The sequence below is a fragment of the Phyllobates terribilis genome, unplaced genomic scaffold, assembly GCF_046119375.1.
Source record: "Phyllobates terribilis strain yellow unplaced genomic scaffold, ASM4611937v1 Scaffold_11__3_contigs__length_659146591, whole genome shotgun sequence".
NCBI lineage: Eukaryota > Metazoa > Chordata > Amphibia > Anura > Dendrobatidae > Phyllobates > Phyllobates terribilis.
In genome coordinates this window covers 65,316,539-65,336,594 of record NW_027362771.1, presented here as the reverse complement: position 1 = coordinate 65,336,594, position 20,056 = coordinate 65,316,539, and the positions used below count along the sequence as shown (strand labels likewise).

The window sequence follows — 20,056 nt, the reverse complement described above, 5'->3', positions numbered from 1 at the left end:
TGTTATGCACATTGCAGAGGGACCCAGCAAGACTGACACCAAACCAGCAAAGGCGCAGCCACAGACGCACTTGGCACAAGCTGCCCAGCTAGGCGAACCCTTGAGGGTTGGGAAAACTCTTCACTCAGCTCCCAGTAAATGGAAGGGGGACTTTGGCAGAGCCCTTCCCAGGTCCCATGTCGCAGGACAGCTGGCGTCTGGTGACGCGGCTGATGCATAGTCAAAAACCAGGTGAGTACCTCTGCAAGAACTGCAGGAAGTGAAACCAGAAGAGAAAATGAAAAAAAAACCCTTAAAAGATAGCAACACTAATGCTAGCACTACTCACCACCACAGCACATAGAAACTACAATAAACAGCAAAGCACTGACCAGGGAGCAGGTTCAAATAGCCCGCCTAATGATCAGGTGTTGAATATCTCCCAATCATCCCCAGACAGCCACTCCCTGCTAGTTTGCACTGCAGAATGAACTTAATTCCACCACTGCTTAGTGCCAGACAAAGCAGCATCCTGCATTGCCTAGCAATTGGGGAAATCAGTGAGAGACATGGCATCCCGCGTTCTCATGCATCCTACAACACCAAAACGCGATGCTCCATAAGATTGGGACAGTTTCCGTGCATGCGTTGTAGCTCTGCCTCCAGGGTCAGGACAATGGCGGCGCCTAAGAAAGGAGTAGAATAGCACCGGACCTGCTCCATTCCCAGGTGGGAGCACAGAATCACCTAACACCTTCCTTGGTTGATGCAATCTTCTGCAATGTGTAAAAATGCAGCAGTCATTTTGTTGGCGATTTGTACAAGCCAATTGCAAATTGTTCATTTGTTCAAATTTGCAGTGTTCCGCGAATTTCAAAATATTGCTAAATATATATATATTATTTTTTCTTTTACTATATATATATTACTTGTTTGATACTACCTAACTATACACTTTATTTTAGTCACAGAAACTGTATTTTGCATTTAATTAAAGGAGGAGACATCTGTATGCATTACTAGTAAAGATGCACAAACATGTCTCTGTCCCTGAAGTCTGCAGTTAAAATCCAACTTGTCATAATTCAACTGAAATTGTACCATACGGAACAATTCTAACTTTCTTGGCTGGAGTTATATGTCGTTTCCTAGTGAGCCTGATTTATAGTTTAATAACATAGCTAGTCTGTGGCAATGCACCCAACGCACCAATTCATTTCATTAGTAGAGACATTTCAGAGAGTGCTGTGATGTAGATCTGCCTGCTTGGCGTCTGCTTCGTACTCCTGATTATAGTGCTATTTATATCTTTTCTTGTTGCTACGTTTTATTGTTATGGTTTGGGGGAGAACAATGAAGAGGCTACAAAATGAGCACTAAGAACACAAACCACAATTTCCATTCCCTTGCTGGAATATTTCAAGTATACTAGTCAATGAGAATTCATGGCGCATAACCACATGAATATGAGAAGAGGAAGAAGTGTTCTGCTGAATTTAAGGAATGTAATTGTGCACAATGCACAGGAGATGTATTATCAGAAGTCATTCTTGTAGACAACAGCAAAGCGATCGTTCTACAGCAATCAGAGGAATAATTCTGTTATAGGATCAAGATTTTCCTGTCATAGCCTTGAATGACAGCAGCAGCTATAACGGTTTAGAACGCAGAGAATTTCTAAAACTATACATGTCTACAGTGACTTCCTATATCTTTAGACTATTATTCCACCTGGACAACCATTGTGCGATATGCTTTATTATGAATCATGGATGATATAAAGAGGACCACTTCTATTAGTTCAAGTTCATGATGACATGCCCTAGGAAGAGTATGGTGTTATTTTGTTGGCATTTTTGTCACTGACTTTTCTATAGGGCTTCACAAACCTCAGAAAAAATGCTAAATAATAAAAGAACATCACTAAACAATCCCATAAAGGATACAAATAAAACACTTGAAACATATGGCATTTTAAACAGCACATGTACTGTATCTCCTATAGAAGCTTTTATTTACAAAATATCTTGTGTCCTAAGGTTACATACCAAGAAAGACCTATTTCAAATTCATGTCCACATGATCCACTAACTATGCTCTAGCTCTGGGTTTTCATTCTTACTTGTGTTGATAGGTTGGCTGTATATCTTTTATGGAAGTGGTAAATTAAAAAGTTGGAATGATATTAAAAAGGACATGTCATCAGGTCTAAAGTGTTCAAGTTTCCCTGTTGTCACACCCGCAGGTGGCGCACGTGGTTCGTGGACTCACCGAGCCACAGGGCCGGGTCTGCTTAGGAAGGGGCATAGCTAAGCAGCTACCTGGTGTTCACTGGAGCTCCTGATGGTAGAGTCAGGCTTGGCTGCAGGTAGCCGCCAGGTACCACTCCTAGGCAGTCCCCGATACTGCAACTGCTGGTCACTGACACTGACTCGAGCTACATTCAGACTGGACTGATTCGGAGACTGTTTTTAGCAGTTCAGATGCTTGGAATAATCAGAGGCACATTTACAGACACATGAGTCTTAGATACTGGTACTGGCACAGGCTGCACCCAGACCGGGGGATGAAGTTCATGCACTGGCAGCACTCGGACAAGGGACTTCAGGTTCAGGACTGGTCGCACATGGCTAGAGGACGAGGTTCAGGCACTGGCCACACTAGGACCAGGGATTTCGGGTTCAGGACTGGTCGCACACGGACCGAGTGACATCAGATTCAGGACTGGCCACACCAGGATCATGGATTCGGGTACAGGACACTGGCCAGCCCAGGACCTGGGGTTCAGGTTCAGGACACTGGCCACACCGGGACCAGGGGACCTCACAACTGCCTTGGTAGACCACCACACTACCTAATGACTAAATGTGTTGCTTGGCGACTCCCTAAGGGGGAGGGAGTCTTTTATACAAGATGCCTCCCAACTATTGGCTAGGAGCCATCTTTCAGGTGAACATTAATACTAAAACTAAATGCCTCTCAGCTATAGGCATTTCACTATATGTGCGAGCTGCCCCATTAAGATCAGGGGAGCGCACGCGCACTAGGTGTGCCGCCGGAAGGTGCGGCGTGCACACACACAGTCCAGTAAGCAGAGAACACACCGAGGACCATGCCGTGGGGCCGGGGCAGTGAGTGTGCTGTTGTCCCTGCTTGGAGGGAGAAGGGAAACCATGCAGGGGCACCAATAATTGCAGCTGTGATATTATTCCTGCTGCTCCCCTGAATATTCAGTTGTTGTTTTTTGTTGTAATCCATCATACTGTTCCAGAGATATGGGACTTTTTATTTAGTGATAGTTTTTAAGGTCTTTACCAAGAGGGCATGGCTCACAGGGTAATAATACAGAGTAGCCTAAAGACTCACCCCCAGAGAATCCTGTGAGTACCACCCCTTTGGTAATGACCATACAAAGTAGCACAGACTAAAAAGGGACATGCCTCTGAAACTGTATGGCGGATTAAAAAAACCCAAAATTAAACAATCATGCCCCAGCACCAAGGGCATCGCTAGCAAAGATCTGGGGCACTAGTTCCAATCTTCTTGTCTGGAGCCCCAGATCTTATGCGACTGTAGCACCCTGAGGATTCGGCTGCTACAGGAGTATTGCACCTCAACCCAGAGGTGTGATATTCCACTCCCGGGTAAGGATGGAGTGTGGAACTGAGCTCGGTAGGCTGCATGCACTACACACATCCCATTTCCGGGGAACAGGCCGACGGTACTCCCACTTAGAAATGTGCAGGTACGACCGAGTCTGTTCCTGGCTGGAGTGGGAGGGGGGTGGTACATCCCAAGTAGTGTAGGGGCAGATAGGGGGAGCAGCCTGGGTAAAGATAGGAGCTCATTGGGTGCTGGTCACCTGAGCTCACACATAGAGGGTGTATATAAGGAGGGCACCAACTAAGATCAGGGTCAGATGCAGAGGATCAGATGCAGAGAGTCAGTCAGCTGCAGAGAACAAGTCAGGAGCAGAGGAGAGAAGAAAGACAAAGACCCAGAGTGAGAGAGGAGAAAAGAGAGAGACCCAGAGCACAGAAGAGAAGGACTCTGAGATCCCAACTCAAAGCACCGGGTGAAGAGTCGGCATCAGGGTACCGGAACCCAAGCTGGTGGGGGTAAAAACATTCCCCAGCCAGAGACCGGAGACCGTGGGCAGCGTCTGCCACGGTCACCCATCACATCCACCCCGAAGGCACACCACATGAAGGGTCAGGGAACCCAGGGCCAAGGGTGTCCCAACAGAAGGCCCGAGGGAGCTGGACCTAGGTGGATTACTGGTGGGGACGGCCAGAGAACGGGACAGAAAGAGAGCTCAGGGCCACGCTCCGGACTTGTTTGGGGGTTGGCTGGATCCAGGACCTGGTGGACGCAGCACGGCTCGGGTGGTCACTAGCAGCTGGAGTGACCAGTACAACATCTGCAGTAAGTAAACACCCTTAACTGCACAACCCGACTCTGTCTTCACTGCCGTCTGCACTACACCACCACAACCCCCATCCTCTGCGCCTGTCCCCTCTGAGGCTATACCCCTCCCGTTGGGGGTTATCCCACCAAGCTGCGCACCCACCATCAGCCTCAGCGGACCCTGCTGCAGCGGCGGCCACAGTGACCGCATCACAACGGGTGGCGTAGTCGACACAAAAGAACTCTTAATAACATCTGTAGGACTGCCACATAACACTGAGCTTGACGCCCTGGGCACGGGCCGGGTCACAGCCGCTCGGAGACTACAAACCCCCCCATCTGATCCGGTGCCGGGTATTCCCCTCAAAAAGGAATATGTCCCAGGGGGCGCGTCAACTTTGGCGTAGTCGGCAGGATTACGTGCCCGCAACACCCGGGTACTGCGTGCCTGAAGAAAAGTGCAAGTTTACCTCAGAAAGAAGTCTCCCGCCGGTTCCGGAGGGTCCACGCCATCGGACTCCATCACCAGTCGTTTCCCGCCGATTGTCCGCCATTTCCAACTTGTTCCCGCCATCTGCAGAGTTTCCCGCCACTGGGCGACGCTTCCCGCCAAAACCGCAGATTTCCCGCCTTGGAAGAGCAGCGGACGCCATTATGGGCGTGCCAAAGGAGGGCAAGAGGCCACCTCCCATCGTGGGCCAGGACAGAAAATGGCGCCAAAAGTGGAAACCGCCCCCACCAACAGAGACTGTGATGCTGGAGGTGTCTGTCAGCGTGAAAGAACTACCCCTGGAGCTGACAGTCACCGAGTTGCCCCGGGACCGCCCTCGAAGTGGGAGGAGACGAAAGGAGAGAACAAAGATGGGTGCCGCCTGGAGCAGTCTGGAGCGAGCGCACCCGGAGACAAGAAGTCTGGAGAGGAGTAGCAGAGAAGCTCACCCGGAGATGTCCAGAGAGCAGAGCAGCACCGGCCCGCTGGCCAGGAGCCTGCTGGAAGAAGAGCAGAGCAGCACCGACCCGTTGGTCAGGAGCCTGCTGGACACCACGACCCCACTAGGCCTAGTGGAGGTCCTTGCACAGCTCCCCCGAGACCGGGAGTGTGCGCAGACTGCCCTGGAGGGCCTCGCACGGAGGATGGCCCGGGTACAGCGCGAGATATTGGCGGAATGGAGCCGGGAGATGGCCCAGCAAGCTGAAACCAAGACGCAAGCTGAAACCAAGACCCGGAGCACGCCAGCCGAGATGAGGAAGGAGACCGCCTCTGAGGATGGCGCGGGAGGACCCAAGGCCGGAGACGGCGCCGAGGAGGGAGCCGAACGCATGGAGGCAGGTAAAGGGGACGCCTATACCCCAAGCCGTGACACCGCTTACCTGCCCCAGCTCCCCGTCGCAGAGCCCGAAAGTCCCCCTGCTGTGCCCGAAAACGCCATGTCACCGACGCAGACTAGGCCCCAACCGGAAGCCGCCGCCGCGACCCCTGTGACGTCACACGCCTCGACCCCGAGCGTGACCAAGCAGGAAGTACCACCAGCCTGGTCGCAGGGCCTAGAATTCCCGGGCGCCGCAACACCAACAGCGCCCCCTACCTCTGCGGAGCCTCCGGCCTGGTCGCAAGGCCAGGTAGCCCAGGGCGCCGCCGTATTAACGGTGCCCTTCACCTTCCAGGTGCCCCAGGCCTGGCCGCAAGGCCTGGGCAACCCGGGCGCCACCACCACCGCGCCCGCACCCGTAAAACCAAGGGTGCCGCGTCTGGGAGAGGACTTGTTTGCCCAGCACACGTGGCCGGACGGGCAGCCTTTCATCTGGCCCCAGAAGTATTATGAACTGGAGCACCAGAGGAGGGTTGGGGCCATGTGTGCACCCCTGATTCCGGCTCCGAAGCCCGTAATAAGGATCTCGCCCCCGCTAGCGGAAGCACAGTTTGAGTGGGACCCCACCGGAGAAGATCTAATGGGGTTCACTCAGGAAACTAGGGCAGCTGCAGCAGAGCGTGCGGAGTGCTGCCGCCAACAGCTCGAGGAGTTTGCGAGGGAGCGGAGAGAGAGGCGGGTCCGGGAACAACAGGCCCAAATAAGGAGCGCCGAGCAAAAGAGCCGGACCAGGAGGGACCCCCGTGCAGCGCACAGTCCCCGTACCACCGGGACTGTAATCAAGTTCAACCAGCAGCATGGGTGGGGCTTCATTAGAGACAACAACACCCCCGGCGACGTCTTTGTCACGCGCAGAGACGTGGAGTCTCATCTGCCGGAGGGGCACAGAGGTCGTGACCTCTACATCGGAGACGAGGTCACCTTCACCCGGCACAAGTGTGCCAAGGGACCTTATGCCCTCCACGTACACCGCCTGACGGAGGAGGAGTTGCGGTGCGAGGAGGAGGAGCAAGAGGACCCGGACGGGTCTGAAGTAACAACCAGCTGTAAGCAAAGAGCAGGAGGAAGACGCCGTTGAGTGCGGCAGAGCAAGTGATGTAAATAGTTACCCGACCGGGTACCAAAGAAACTGTTGATACATATATATATAGTCCCCGTTGGGACCAGCTGAGTGAACTGTTTACCCGTTAACCCCTTAATCCCACAGGCTGAGGACTGTGAGCAGCCATTCCCTTCCCTCTACCTGGCCGAGGACTGAGAGCGGCCAACTTCCCCTGTATATAGTTGCGCTTCCTAAAGCGCCCCCTACCGGTTTTATAGGAAAACCAGTTTTTCTAAGAGACTGTCGCACTTTTCCCGGACACACGTTGCACAGTGTCCGGAGGAGGAACCTGAAACAAGAGACGACGAGAATGTTTATATGAAAAGTTTTATATATATAATGTTTTATATGTTTTATTATGTTTTTATGAAAAAAAAAAAAAATTGTATGTTTTGGTGTTATTTATGTCTTACAGCCCGAGGACGTGCTGTGATTTACCAGGGGGGAATGTAGCACCCTGAGGATTCGGCTGCTACAGGAGTATTGCACCTCAACCCAGAGGTGTGATATTCCACTCCCGGGTAAGGATGGAGTGTGGAACTGAGCTCGGTAGGCTGCATGCACTACACACATCCCATTTCCGGGGAACAGGCCGACGGTACTCCCACTTAGAAATGTGCAGGTACGACCGAGTCTGTTCCTGGCTGGAGTGGGAGGGGGGTGGTACATCCCAAGTAGTGTAGGGGCAGATAGGGGGAGCAGCCTGGGTAAAGATAGGAGCTCATTGGGTGCTGGTCACCTGAGCTCACACATAGAGGGTGTATATAAGGTGGGCACCAACTAAGATCAGGGTCAGATGCAGAGGATCAGATGCAGAGAGTCAGTCAGCTGCAGAGAACAAGTCAGGAGCAGAGGAGAGAAGAAAGACAAAGACCCAGAGTGAGAGAGGAGAAAAGAGAGAGACCCAGAGCACAGAAGAGAAGGACTCTGAGATCCCAACTCAAAGCACCGGGTGAAGAGTCGGCATCAGGGTACCGGAACCCAAGCTGGTGGGGGTAAAAACATTCCCCAGCCAGAGACCGGAGACCGTGGGCAGCGTCTGCCACGGTCACCCATCACATCCACCCCGAAGGCACACCACATGAAGGGTCAGGGAACCCAGGGCCAAGGGTGTCCCAACAGAAGGCCCGAGGGAGCTGGACCTAGGTGGATTACTGGTGGGGACGGCCAGAGAACGGGACAGAAAGAGAGCTCAGGGCCACGCTCCGGACTTGTTTGGGGGTTGGCTGGATCCAGGACCTGGTGGACGCAGCACGGCTCGGGTGGTCACTAGCAGCTGGAGTGACCAGTACAACATCTGCAGTAAGTAAACACCCTTAACTGCACAACCCGACTCTGTCTTCACTGCCGTCTGCACTACACCACCACAACCCCCATCCTCTGCGCCTGTCCCCTCTGAGGCTATACCCCTCCCGTTGGGGGTTATCCCACCAAGCTGCGCACCCACCATCAGCCTCAGCGGACCCTGCTGCAGCGGCGGCCACAGTGACCGCATCACAACGGGTGGCGTAGTCGACACAAAAGAACTCTTAATAACATCTGTAGGACTGCCACATAACACTGAGCTTGACGCCCTGGGCACGGGCCGGGTCACAGCCGCTCGGAGACTACAAACCCCCCCATCTGATCCGGTGCCGGGTATTCCCCTCAAAAAGGAATATGTCCCAGGGGGCGCGTCACGACCACCACATTGAACTGTGTCAGCATTAACATGACGCTCTATAACGGTCTATAACAAAAGCTCACTGCTCTATAACTATCCATCTTCTAAGCAGCAGACCGTTCTAGGCCAGCAGTTTAAAAGACATCATAATTGCATCGCACAGCCTCTGCAGGCCTGCTGTAAAGCCGGAAGAGGGAAAGGAGGCTGCGGTGCCGAGTATCAGGATTAGAAGAGTATAATCTTGTTTTTTATAATATTGAGTTTTGGGGAGCATCATACTCTATTCTGAAGGGGCTAATGGGGGACAATCATACTGTATACAGAGGGTGCTATTGGGGGAGGCCATCATAATGTATACAGAAAAGGCTCTGTGTTGGGGGGCATCATATTGTAAACAGAAGAGGCTCTGGGGAGTGGGGGATCATCATACTGTATACAAAGTGGATTGTGGTGGGGGAGACCATTATACTGAATGCAGAGGGAGCTGTGGTTGACCATCATACTATATATAGAGGAAGCTGTGGGACAGCTTCATACTGTATACAGAGGAAGCTGTGTGGGACCAGCATACTGTATACAGAAGGAGCTGTGGGACCATCAACAGCATCATACTTTATACAGAGGGGACTGTGGAGGAGATAAAATCATACTGTATACAGAAGGAGCTGTGGGGGGGGGGGGGCATCATACTGTCTCGCATATAGATTTGTCCGGGAATCATTTAAACAAGTAAAATGCATGCTATTTAACTGTGAATTTGCCAATGAGTAATGAATGTACCATCCATTACTACATGGACTTTGTAAGTAAAATCAGTACTGCTAAATTATGTAATTATACCCATATGTGTTTAAAATCGCTCTCCTTGGTACAGCCAGTTAAATAGCCTGCATCTTACTTGCTCAAATAATTCCCTGACAAAGCTATATGAGAAACATGCGTCAGGTGCATTTATACACCATGTTGATTTCTTCTACATTAATTACTTTATCTCCTATATACAACTAAAACATTTTACCACTTACACAAAACTTTTTGGGAGCATTCATCCTCTATGCAGAGTATCTCTCTATTACTTATTATAGCCCCCTCTGTGTAAAGTATGATGATCTCCCCCCACAGCCCCTTTTGGAGTTTCTTCTTACTCACCTAGTTGATTAACTTATTTTGTCTGAAGTTGTATGTTTTTAATCCCTTTTAATCATGCAACAATAAAGATTACATATTCTATTTAATTTTTGAGTTCTGCACTTTCATTAATTTAGGATATATATACTGTATATATAGGGTCTTTGGGGGCCTTATCATATTGTATATAGAGGGCTGTGGGGGCCATCATACTGTATTATAGGGGCCTGTGTGGGCCTCACCATATTGTCTATGAGGCCGGTAAAGGCCTCATCATATTGTATATAGAGCGCTGTGGGAGCCATCAAACTGTATTTAGGGGAACTGTTGGGCCTTACCATATTGTATATAGGAGGAGGCCTGTAGGGGCCACATGATATTGTTTATAGGGGCCTGTAGGAGTCTCATAATGTATATAGGGATTTGTGAGGACATTACATTGTATATATGGACATCACATTATATATAGGGAGTTGTAGTGGCACTTAGGACATTAATTGTATTAATGAGGGAATAATTAGTTTTGATAGGGGCATTCAGGGAACATTTTTACTTTAAGGGGACACAATGTTATTTGTTGCTTGAAGAGGAGATTATAGCCTTCAAAAGGAGCATTCTGGGGATTATTATTTTCTAGGTAACACAGTGGAGGCATTATTACTTGCTAGGTAGTACACTGGGAGCAATATTACTTTCTATGTAGTACAGTGGGGGCATTACTACTTTTTCTGGGACACCATTATTTTTAAAGCACCCTCTAGGGGGAAATCATAGGAATAACACAATTTTTGAAGTATTGGGGTCACTGTTCCATGCAACAAGTGCAGGCATGATGGTGAGTTTTTTGAGGTTGGGAATAAGTGGGAATGGAGCTGGAAATGTATGGAGTCAAATGTGTCTTTCTTATAAACTCTGCAGATACAACTCATGTCTGGAAGAAGTCGTAACAGTCTTACCTTACTTAAAGACACCAAACTGCAGAGGTTGAGCTGTGCACCAAAAGTAATTTTACTATCTCGTACTCTAACTCAGCAACACAGATCTAGAACGAAATCCTCGCACTGCTTTTCAGCAGCCACAGTATTACTCACAAGACGTGTACCTCTTACCACAACAGCTGGTAGAAGCCCCTAGTTCCAGTTTAGTGGTAGAGGACCAGGGGCGAACAACCCGAGTGCCCTCCCATTAATTCAGTCATGGTATTAAAAGTAGTTTTAGATTGCAATTTGCTATACATATTAGAAAGAAATAAAAAAAGTGGTTGTCATGAATTAAACAAAGTAGAGTAAATCATGGCAGTGATCACATACAGAAATTAAAATGAACTCAAAGTCTGCTTGAATGGACATCAAATAAAATAAAAGGGGAAACAGAGTGTGAATAAAAGCAGCAGAGCTGTAATTTATAAATGATCTACTTTATATCTTTACTAATTAGCTTGTAAAGTAATAGTGGAAACTCTGGAGGGCAGTGCCCATTTAATACATTTGTAATTTAAGTATAAATGTAATGAACGACTAAAAGTTATAATGGTTGGAAGAAAAAAAGGAAAACCATGTATCCGATCCTAAGAACATAATGTTAAAATAAAAAAAAATAATTTCAATATATTCATGCTAATTTTCTCTTCTCATTTCCAAGGCGTTTCTCTACTATATTGCTTCAACTACTAAAACTTACTTTACCTTCCCTAACATTAGCTGTATGCAATTATAACAACTGCGCTACATTACCAACACCCAGCGCCCCACCTTGTAATGAAACCACTTAAATTCAACTAATGCATTTTTTTCCCGTCAATTTCATGTTTTACATTTAATTCCCAAAGCATTTTCACAAGATATAGCTCAGTTCTTCCCATAAACTTACATTTCTAGTCAAAAGCAAGAGAATCAAGGTTGTTGTGGAAAGCATTGAGCCTACCAGACTGTGTAATTACACAAGCCAAGTATGTCATTTCTATACATCTAGTATGGAGCATGAGAGCAGTTCAAAGTAGTTTTTTTATCCTTTCAAGGCTATAAAAGCCTAGTAGCGATGCATGCTTTTCACAAATATAGGGATTGAATATGCATATATTGTATACAAATGCTAAATACCTAAAAAAAAACTTCTATTTCATATTCATGTCCATGTGATCCACTAAATTTGTTCTACTTCTTGGTATTTACAATCATTTGGGTAAATGGATTGGCTATATACAGTATGTTATTATGGATGGGAAAGATTACAACGAAAAGCTGTGCGGAAATGTAGTGATTTATTTAACTCCTTCCTGACTGGGCAACTTTTCATTTTTGCCCTTTATTTTTTTCACCCTCCCCTTCTTCCAAGAGCCATAACTTTTTTCATGTTTCCGTATAAGGGCTTGATTTTTGAAGAATGATTTGTAATTTTGAATGACACCATTCATTTTACCCAAAAATGTTATGAGAAACAGGGAACAAAAATAAAAAAGTGGGTGAAATGGTTATAAAAATGCAACCCCAACATTGTTTTTGGGTTTCCCTTAGAACGGGGATGTCAAACTCAAACACACAGAGGGCCAAAATGCAAAACTTGGACAAAGTCGCTGGTCAACGAATATACAATATAATGGGCCCGACATAGTCCTCTATACAGAATAATGGGCCCCACATAGTCCTCCATACAGAATAATGGGCCCCACATAGTCCTCCATACAGAATAATGGGCCCCACATAGTCCTCCATACAGAATAATGGGCCCCACATAGTCCTCCATACAGTATAATGGGTCCCACATAGTCCTCTATACAGAATAATGGGCCCCACATAGTCCTCCATACTAAATAATGGGTCCCACATAGTCCTCCATACAAAATAATGGGCACCACATAGTGCTCCATACAGAATAATGGGCTCCACATAGTCCTCCATACAGAATAATGGGCCCCACATAGTCCTCCATACAGAATAATGGGCCCCACATAGTCCTCCATACAGAATAATGGGCCCCACATAGTCCTCCATACAGTATAATGGGCCCCACATAGTCCTCCATACAGAATAATGGGCCCCACATAGTCCTTCATACAGAATAATGGGCCCCACATAGGGGTAGTGGTTCTGGTGTTGCAGGCCAAATAAAGCCACCCTGTGGGCCAGATTTGAAAGCCACCCTGCGGGCCAGTCAATTGAGTAGGAGGTGGATGTGCAGTAAACCGCGGCGGCCACAACCACTTGACGGCGGAGCCCAGCAGGCGAGAACTCCCGGCCGGCGGCCGCTGGCGTCGGTAACAGCTGATCAGCGGGGGTGCCGCGTGCGGGACCCTGGCCGATCATACATTGATGCCCATACATTGATACCCTATCCTTATCAATGTAAAAGTAGTGGACAACTTCTTTAATGCCGCTACAGAAGCCAATTGGTGTTCTTATCCACTACGATGCCCCTTTCATGGCACCCAGATTTGTAGCTAGGGGTTCAGCTGGTGGATTGGGGTGAGGGGGGGCGCGAAACATATGAGTGGGTCCCTAACCAGGTAACCCTGATAACAACTACGGTGGCAAACCCTAATAGTGGGTACATGGGAACCTCACCAGACGACTGCACCATTACTGAAAGTAAATTTCTATGTTTAAGTACCCACTTAACATTTAATAATATCACCCGAGTATCTCCATGTACAGCTCTCCCATACATAGTATGTTGGGCCCACAGCTCCCCCATACACAGTATGATGGACCCGAAGCTCCCCCATACACAGTACAATGCTCCCAATTCTCCCCTATACACAGCAAAATGCCCCAAAAGCTCCCCTATACGCAGTATAATAGGTCCACAGTTCCCCTATACACAGTATGATGGGCCCACAGCGCTACTATACAAAGTATGATGGGACCACAGCTCCCCTATACACAGTATGATGGGACCACAGCTCCCCTATACACACACTATGATGGGTCCACAGCTCCCCTATACATAGTATGATGCCCTAAGTACTCCCCCAAAACAGAGTATAAATGCCCCTCACAGTAGTTCTCACACTGTATAATGGTCCCCAAACTGTAAAATGACCCTCACACTGTATGATGGCCTCCTCTCTACTCCCCACACTCTATGATGGCTCCCACAGCAGTCCCCACACTTTATGATGGCCCTCACAGTAGTCACCACTTTAAGGGCCCCTACATTAGCTCCCATACTGTATGAGGGCCCCTACAATAGTCCCAACACTATATGATGGCCCCCACATTAGTCCCAACAATGTATATACTGGCCCCACATTAGCCCCAATACTGTAAGAGGATGCCCCACAATAGACTCTACACTATATGATGGCCCCTAAATAAGCCCTTACACTGTATGATGGCCCACACATTAGCTCCTACTGTATACTGTATAATGGCTCCCACACTTTGAGGGCCCCCAACAATAGCCTTTAAAATGTACAAGAGGCCCCTTTCCCACTGTATAAGAGTCCCCCCAAAAATGTTATGAGAAACAGGGAACAAGAATAATAAAGTGGGTGAAATGGTTATAAAAATGCAACCCCAACATTGTTTTTGTGTTTCCCTTAGAACAGGGATGTCAAACTCAAACACACAGAGGGCCAAAATACAAAACTTGGACAAAGTCGCGGGCCAACGAATATACAATATAATGGGCCCGACATAGTCCTCTATACAGAATAATGGGCCCCACATAGTCCTCCATACAGAATAATAGGCCCCACATAGTCCTCCATACAGAATAATGGGCCCCACATAGTCCTCTATACAGTATAATGGGCCCCCCATACTGTAGTCCTCCATACAGAATAATGGTCCCCACATAGTCCTCCATACAGAATAATGGGCCCCACATAGGGGTAGTGGTTCTGGAGTTGCAGGTCAAATAAAACCACAGCTCCTACTGTATACTGTATAATGGCCCCCACACTTTGAGGGCCCCCAACAGTAGCCTTTAAAATGTATGAGTCCCCTTTCCCACTGTATAAGGGTCCCCCCACACATTATTAAGGCGCCATAGTCACCCCAAAAGTTTTAAGTAAAATAAAAAATGTAATATAGTCACTTAATTCAGGATACTGATGAGTCCACTAGGCAGACCAACACGTTGATGTCCCTGTACTACCACTCTGAGCCACGGCAGTATGATGCAATGGATGAGGAGCCAGTACACGCAAAGGACGTTGGAGTCCCAACGCAGGACTTTGACCTTCCTCTACGTGCGCCAGTGCATCGACCATTGCATCATTTTGCCGTGGCTGAGGGTGGTAGTGCAGGTTGATCGTGTCTCCCTGCTCTACTGCAGAGCTTAACTGTATTGGTGAACTGCGCATGTCAATACAGTTAAGGGTAGTGTATCTCCGGGTGGGCCTATCTGAGCGCGGGACCATGACAACCACCCCCTCTGCCCTCCGGTAGCTACACTACTGATGGCCCCTGTAGGGTATGATACCCCTCAAAATGCCTTCCTCCCACAGTATGATATCCTAGTAGTGAATTCCTTCATACAATTTGGCTCCACAGTACCCTCCTCATGCACAGTAGGATGCACCAACATTGCCTCCAACAAAGTATGATGCTGCCACAGTGCCCCCAAAACAGTTTGATGACCCCACAGTTCCCTCCAAGCATTAGGATGCTGCCACAGTCCCCCAAACACAGTATGAATGTCTCCACGATGAACCTCCACACAGTATAATGTGTGAGGCAGTGACCGGGATCGTATACGAGGGACGTTATATATCCCCCAGAATGTGTACAGAGACCTATTAAACCCATTGGTGTGCATTGCAGTCAGAGACACAGCTGCGGCTGCAAGGCAAGAATGAAGGTGAGAATTGACCTGGTCAGGCTATTTGGCTAAGGCAGATTAAGTAAAACCTGGCAGGGCCTTCATTTGTTGGAGGAGGCTACAGGAAGGCAGTGGGGCGGCTTCCTTCCTCCAACCTGGGTTTTCCAGTGGCTCTTGCCACAGGTCCTTTAAAACCCCTGCATTAAGCATTAATGTTGTTCAGTGTTGGGACCTGCTAAGAGCATAGCAGGAAAGCTCGGTGGACCTGTAAGTAGCTGAACCCACGCCTGGGAAGGCGCTGCACCCATCAGGCTCTGAGCGTGTCGACGCGGCATTGTTATGGACTTGTGTTAACCCTGCTGCGTACCGGAGGACTTTTCTGTTTACCCGTGAGTCTGCTGAATAAAAGCTGCTTATGTTGGACTTACTTGGGTCACTGCCTCAGTTACTGCACGATGTGAACACCGAAGCCCTAAAAATGCTTCAATGGCCTCCAACAGAGTATGATTACCCCACAGCCCCACAAACAGTGAGAATGCCCCACTACCTCTTACACACAGTGTGATTGCCCACACAGCCTCCCATACACAGTATCATGGCCCCCACTCTGTATGTTGGCCCCATATCCCCACACACACAGTCCTCACACACAGTATTATGCCCCACTGTCTCTCACCCTCAGTATGATAGCCCACATAACCTCCCACACACAGCAACATGGCCTCCAATCAGTATGATAACCCTCACAGTATGATGGCCCGACTCATCATGATGGCCCACAGAGCCCTCCACACAATATAATGCCCTTACAGTACCCCACACATAGTATGATGACCCCCAAAGCATGATGTCTCCAAAGTGCCCACAATACATCATGACCCCCACATCCTTCCACTCACAGTATCAAAGCCTCACAGCCCCGACATACAGTAGAATGTCCCCACCAGCATGTTGGCCCCCACACAAAGTATGATGGCCCCCACCCTTAGTATGATGGCCCATACAGCCCAGTATACTCAGTATGATTCCACCACAGTCCCCAACACACAGATTGAATGCCCTACAGACCCCCACACACAGGATAATAGCACATACAGCCTCCCATACACAGTATGTTGGTCCCCCACAGACAGTATGATGGTCCACATAGCCCTCATATGCAGTATCATGGCCCCATTCAGTATGATGGCCCCCACAGCCCTCAGTATGATGATCCTCACAGTATGATGGCCTCTATAGCCATGCCCCCACACTTTATGATGACCCTACAGTCCCACAAATACCTCATACAAAAAAAGCATAATTGCCCCCACAGTCCCCCACATAGTATTGTAGCCACACTGCCTCCAACCCACAGTATGATGGTCCCCACAGTCCCCATCACATAGTACATTGGTCCACACAGCCAGCATTCTACACACAGTATGATGATACACACAAGCAGGATTATGGCCCTTATTCAGTATAATGGTCTCCTCAACCCACACACAATACAATGGCCCTCTACTCAGTATGATGGCCCACATATTTACCAACATAGTATGATGGCCCTCATAGCACCCACTCAGTATGATGGCCGCAACACAATTTGATGGTCCCTCACACAGTATGATTTTCACAACAGTCCCCCACAAGTACTGACATTAATGAAATAAAACTACTCATGACTACCCATTCCTCGATACACTGCTCTTATCTGTTCAGACTGAGGCTCCACACAGCAGGCACAATCTAGTGACATCACTGCACTTGCAATGGTGATGATGACTCCCTGTTACACCTGTTTCATGCTATTCAGTGGTATCTGTATGCTGACGATGTAGACAGCATCCTAATTGATAAAATGATCCGGGGTGGGGGTTATGCAGGTTTCAGATTTGAAGTGGTTTGCAATTACTTGCAACACTCAGGGCCACCTCTCTATTAGGAGTGCTCACTCTAGCAGGCCCAATCATAACAGCAGTTAAGAGCAGTTCCAAAGCATCGTGCATGCGCTAGTTTCCCATGCTGTGTTATTATAAGCACATTTGTAAAAAAAAAAAAAAAAAGTAAGGAAACAAGGTTTCTATGAGGAGGTAAGTGCAAATCTGGATGTTGGTAATGCGGCTGATGTGATTTGTCTGGACTTTGGGAAGGCATTTGATAATGTACCACATAGCAGCCTTATACTGAAGCTACAGAAGCAAAGACTTGGGGGAACTATATGTAGATGGGTAAGGAATTGGCTAAATAATAGGAGACAAAGAGTCGTCGTAAATGATACTTTCTCTAAATGGGATATAGTCAGCAGTGGGGGCCGCAGGGATCTGTGCTAGGACCAACTCTTTTCAACCTCTTTATTAATGACCTAGTTGATTTTAAAAAAGGGCTGGATAATTTCCTCAGTACACATAACATTGTAGGTTATATAAAATTTAGTGACAAAATGTATAAGTGGTGGAGGAAGGTTGAACTTGATAGACATAGGACTTTTTTCAACCTATGTAACTATGTAATAATAAATGGCATTTATTACCCTTTCACAGGATAGAGGACGCATTTATTGGATGCTTGCTAGAGACCCGATTGATGGAACACTCACCAATCATTATAATAGGGGTTCTGAGTCACCCGATCTTTCTCAATGCACAAGCGCAGTATGGTGGAGTTGGAGTGGAGAAGCGGTTAGCATGCACACTGCCGCTCAATTCACATTTTATCAGATGAACAGTTACATTCTGCTCACTAATACTCAACGTCACTTATGGAAAAAGACCTTTAAGCTATTATTGCACAAAAACGTTAAAGACCTTTGAGCTATTACTGCATAGAAACTATGAGTATTGAAAAGCAAACTACAGCCTATATTTACTAACCTGTAGATGGGGTTAACACAATGACTTGGGAAGATGCCAATTTTTCCAGTTACCAGTGAAACCCCACGAAGCCAGCCTTCCTGGAACTGCCCTAATACACGGACACCTTCTCCTTTTTGGAGGTCCATCTCATCTGGACCATGAGCTGTGTATGGGTAAACAGCTACACACCTGTCATAGAGGTAATAAATGGGACATTTTGTCAAAATCATGGTCCTAATCTTAGTTTACTTTTAAAACATGTAGCGGATCAAAAACTGTGCTATATTTATACAGAATTATATTTATAAGGGGATAAGTAAAGATCGCAGATGAGTTGATGTAAAATTCTAAATTAAATAACATATCATGGAAACATGTCATTACTTCTGAATTTGAAAAAAAATTGATTATGGTAAAAATGGGGGTGTGTAAAGGGAACCTGACAGTTCCCCCAGGCCCCTCAAACCGCCACCATCTATTTATTGCTATCTTTATAGGCTTCCTAACAAGCACTTTTTATTGTCTTATTGATTACTGCATATGCCAAAGAAACAATTTTATAACAGCGGTGGCGATATGCTAATTAGTAGGGGACTAGTAGTGTTGTTTTCCCCAGAATAGCCATACCACTGATCATGTTATCACACTCCTCTTGGCGTGAGTATAATGATCTGCAAGAGCGATATCACCGCCAGCTCTTTGCAAGTCTCTACCTTCCTGACAATGCGCAGTAAGCCGGCTGTACGTACCCCGGCTTCGTTGGCATCAGTTACCATTACCATCAGCTCTACAAACCTCATGGCTGGCGGTGTCCTACATCAGCGCTATCTCCCTAGGCACGCGCAGTGTGTCGATGAAGCCTGGGAGCGTACACACAGCTTACTGTGCATTGTCAGGGAGGCAGAGATTTCCAAAGAACCGGTGGTGATGCTGCCCTTGCAAATTATGTTACCCACATATTACAACATGATTAATGAGATGACTTGTCTGGGGAAAACAACGCCCCTTTGACTAGTCATCCACTAATTAGCATATCGGCACCACAGTTCTAATTTTATTTTTTTGCGTATGCAGTAATCAATAAAACAATAAAATGGGCTTGATAGGAAGGGTATAAAGACAGCAATAAATACATGGTGGCAGCTTTGGGTGCCTGGGGAAGCTGTCAGGTAATTTTTAAAGTGAATTCAATGTCACTGAGAGACTGATTTATCCTTTATTCATTCCTTCCTCTTCACTTCAAATATGGCAGAAGTATTGCAAGAAGGTTGATACAAATATTGCAATTTGCAACAACAAAGTAAACGATAAATAAAAGTAGACAAAGTTTTCATTAATACTTACATATTTGCCAGAATATTTTGATGAGAACTTGGGAATGCCATTAGGGAGGGTCCTGTTCCCTGTGGTCCCAGAGTAGTATAATAAAATGAGGCATTGACCTAAGGTTATTAAACATGAACAATATCAATTTGTTTTCCTATTGAACAAGAGAGTCGTCAATGTATACAAATAATATAAGACACACATTTTTTTGGGATCAGACACTTAAAGGGGATTTCCCACGAACAAAGTACGCTATAATTAATGGATCTTGGAATAATAATAACTTCCACAATTGGATGTGTTTAAATAAAATGTTCCTGTGCTGAGATAATCTTATAAATGTGCCCCTGCTGTGTACTGTGTAATGGCTGTGTCTGACTGTGCAGGGACATGGTCTGATCATACCACATCTCCTGGGCAGGGGAGGAAGTAAAGGAGTATACAGACACTACAGCATGGGATCACAGCTGATTTTTCTGTG

The 20,056-nt window shown here is 47.2% G+C and overlaps 1 protein-coding gene across 2 annotated transcripts in view; it reads right to left on the bottom strand.

Annotated features, from left to right (window-relative positions):
* The window catches only part of SH3RF2 (SH3 domain containing ring finger 2), a 152,958-nt gene that overhangs the window by 21,560 nt on the left and 111,342 nt on the right, over nt 1-20,056 (bottom strand). For both annotated transcript variants that reach the window (XM_073651277.1, XM_073651278.1), the window contains exons 6-7: nt 19,594-19,691; nt 18,268-18,438 (exon numbers count right to left, since the gene is read on the bottom strand). In XM_073651277.1, the coding sequence (XP_073507378.1) occupies nt 18,268-18,438; nt 19,594-19,691 (269 nt within the window). The remainder of the gene's footprint in view (nt 1-18,267; nt 18,439-19,593; nt 19,692-20,056) is intronic.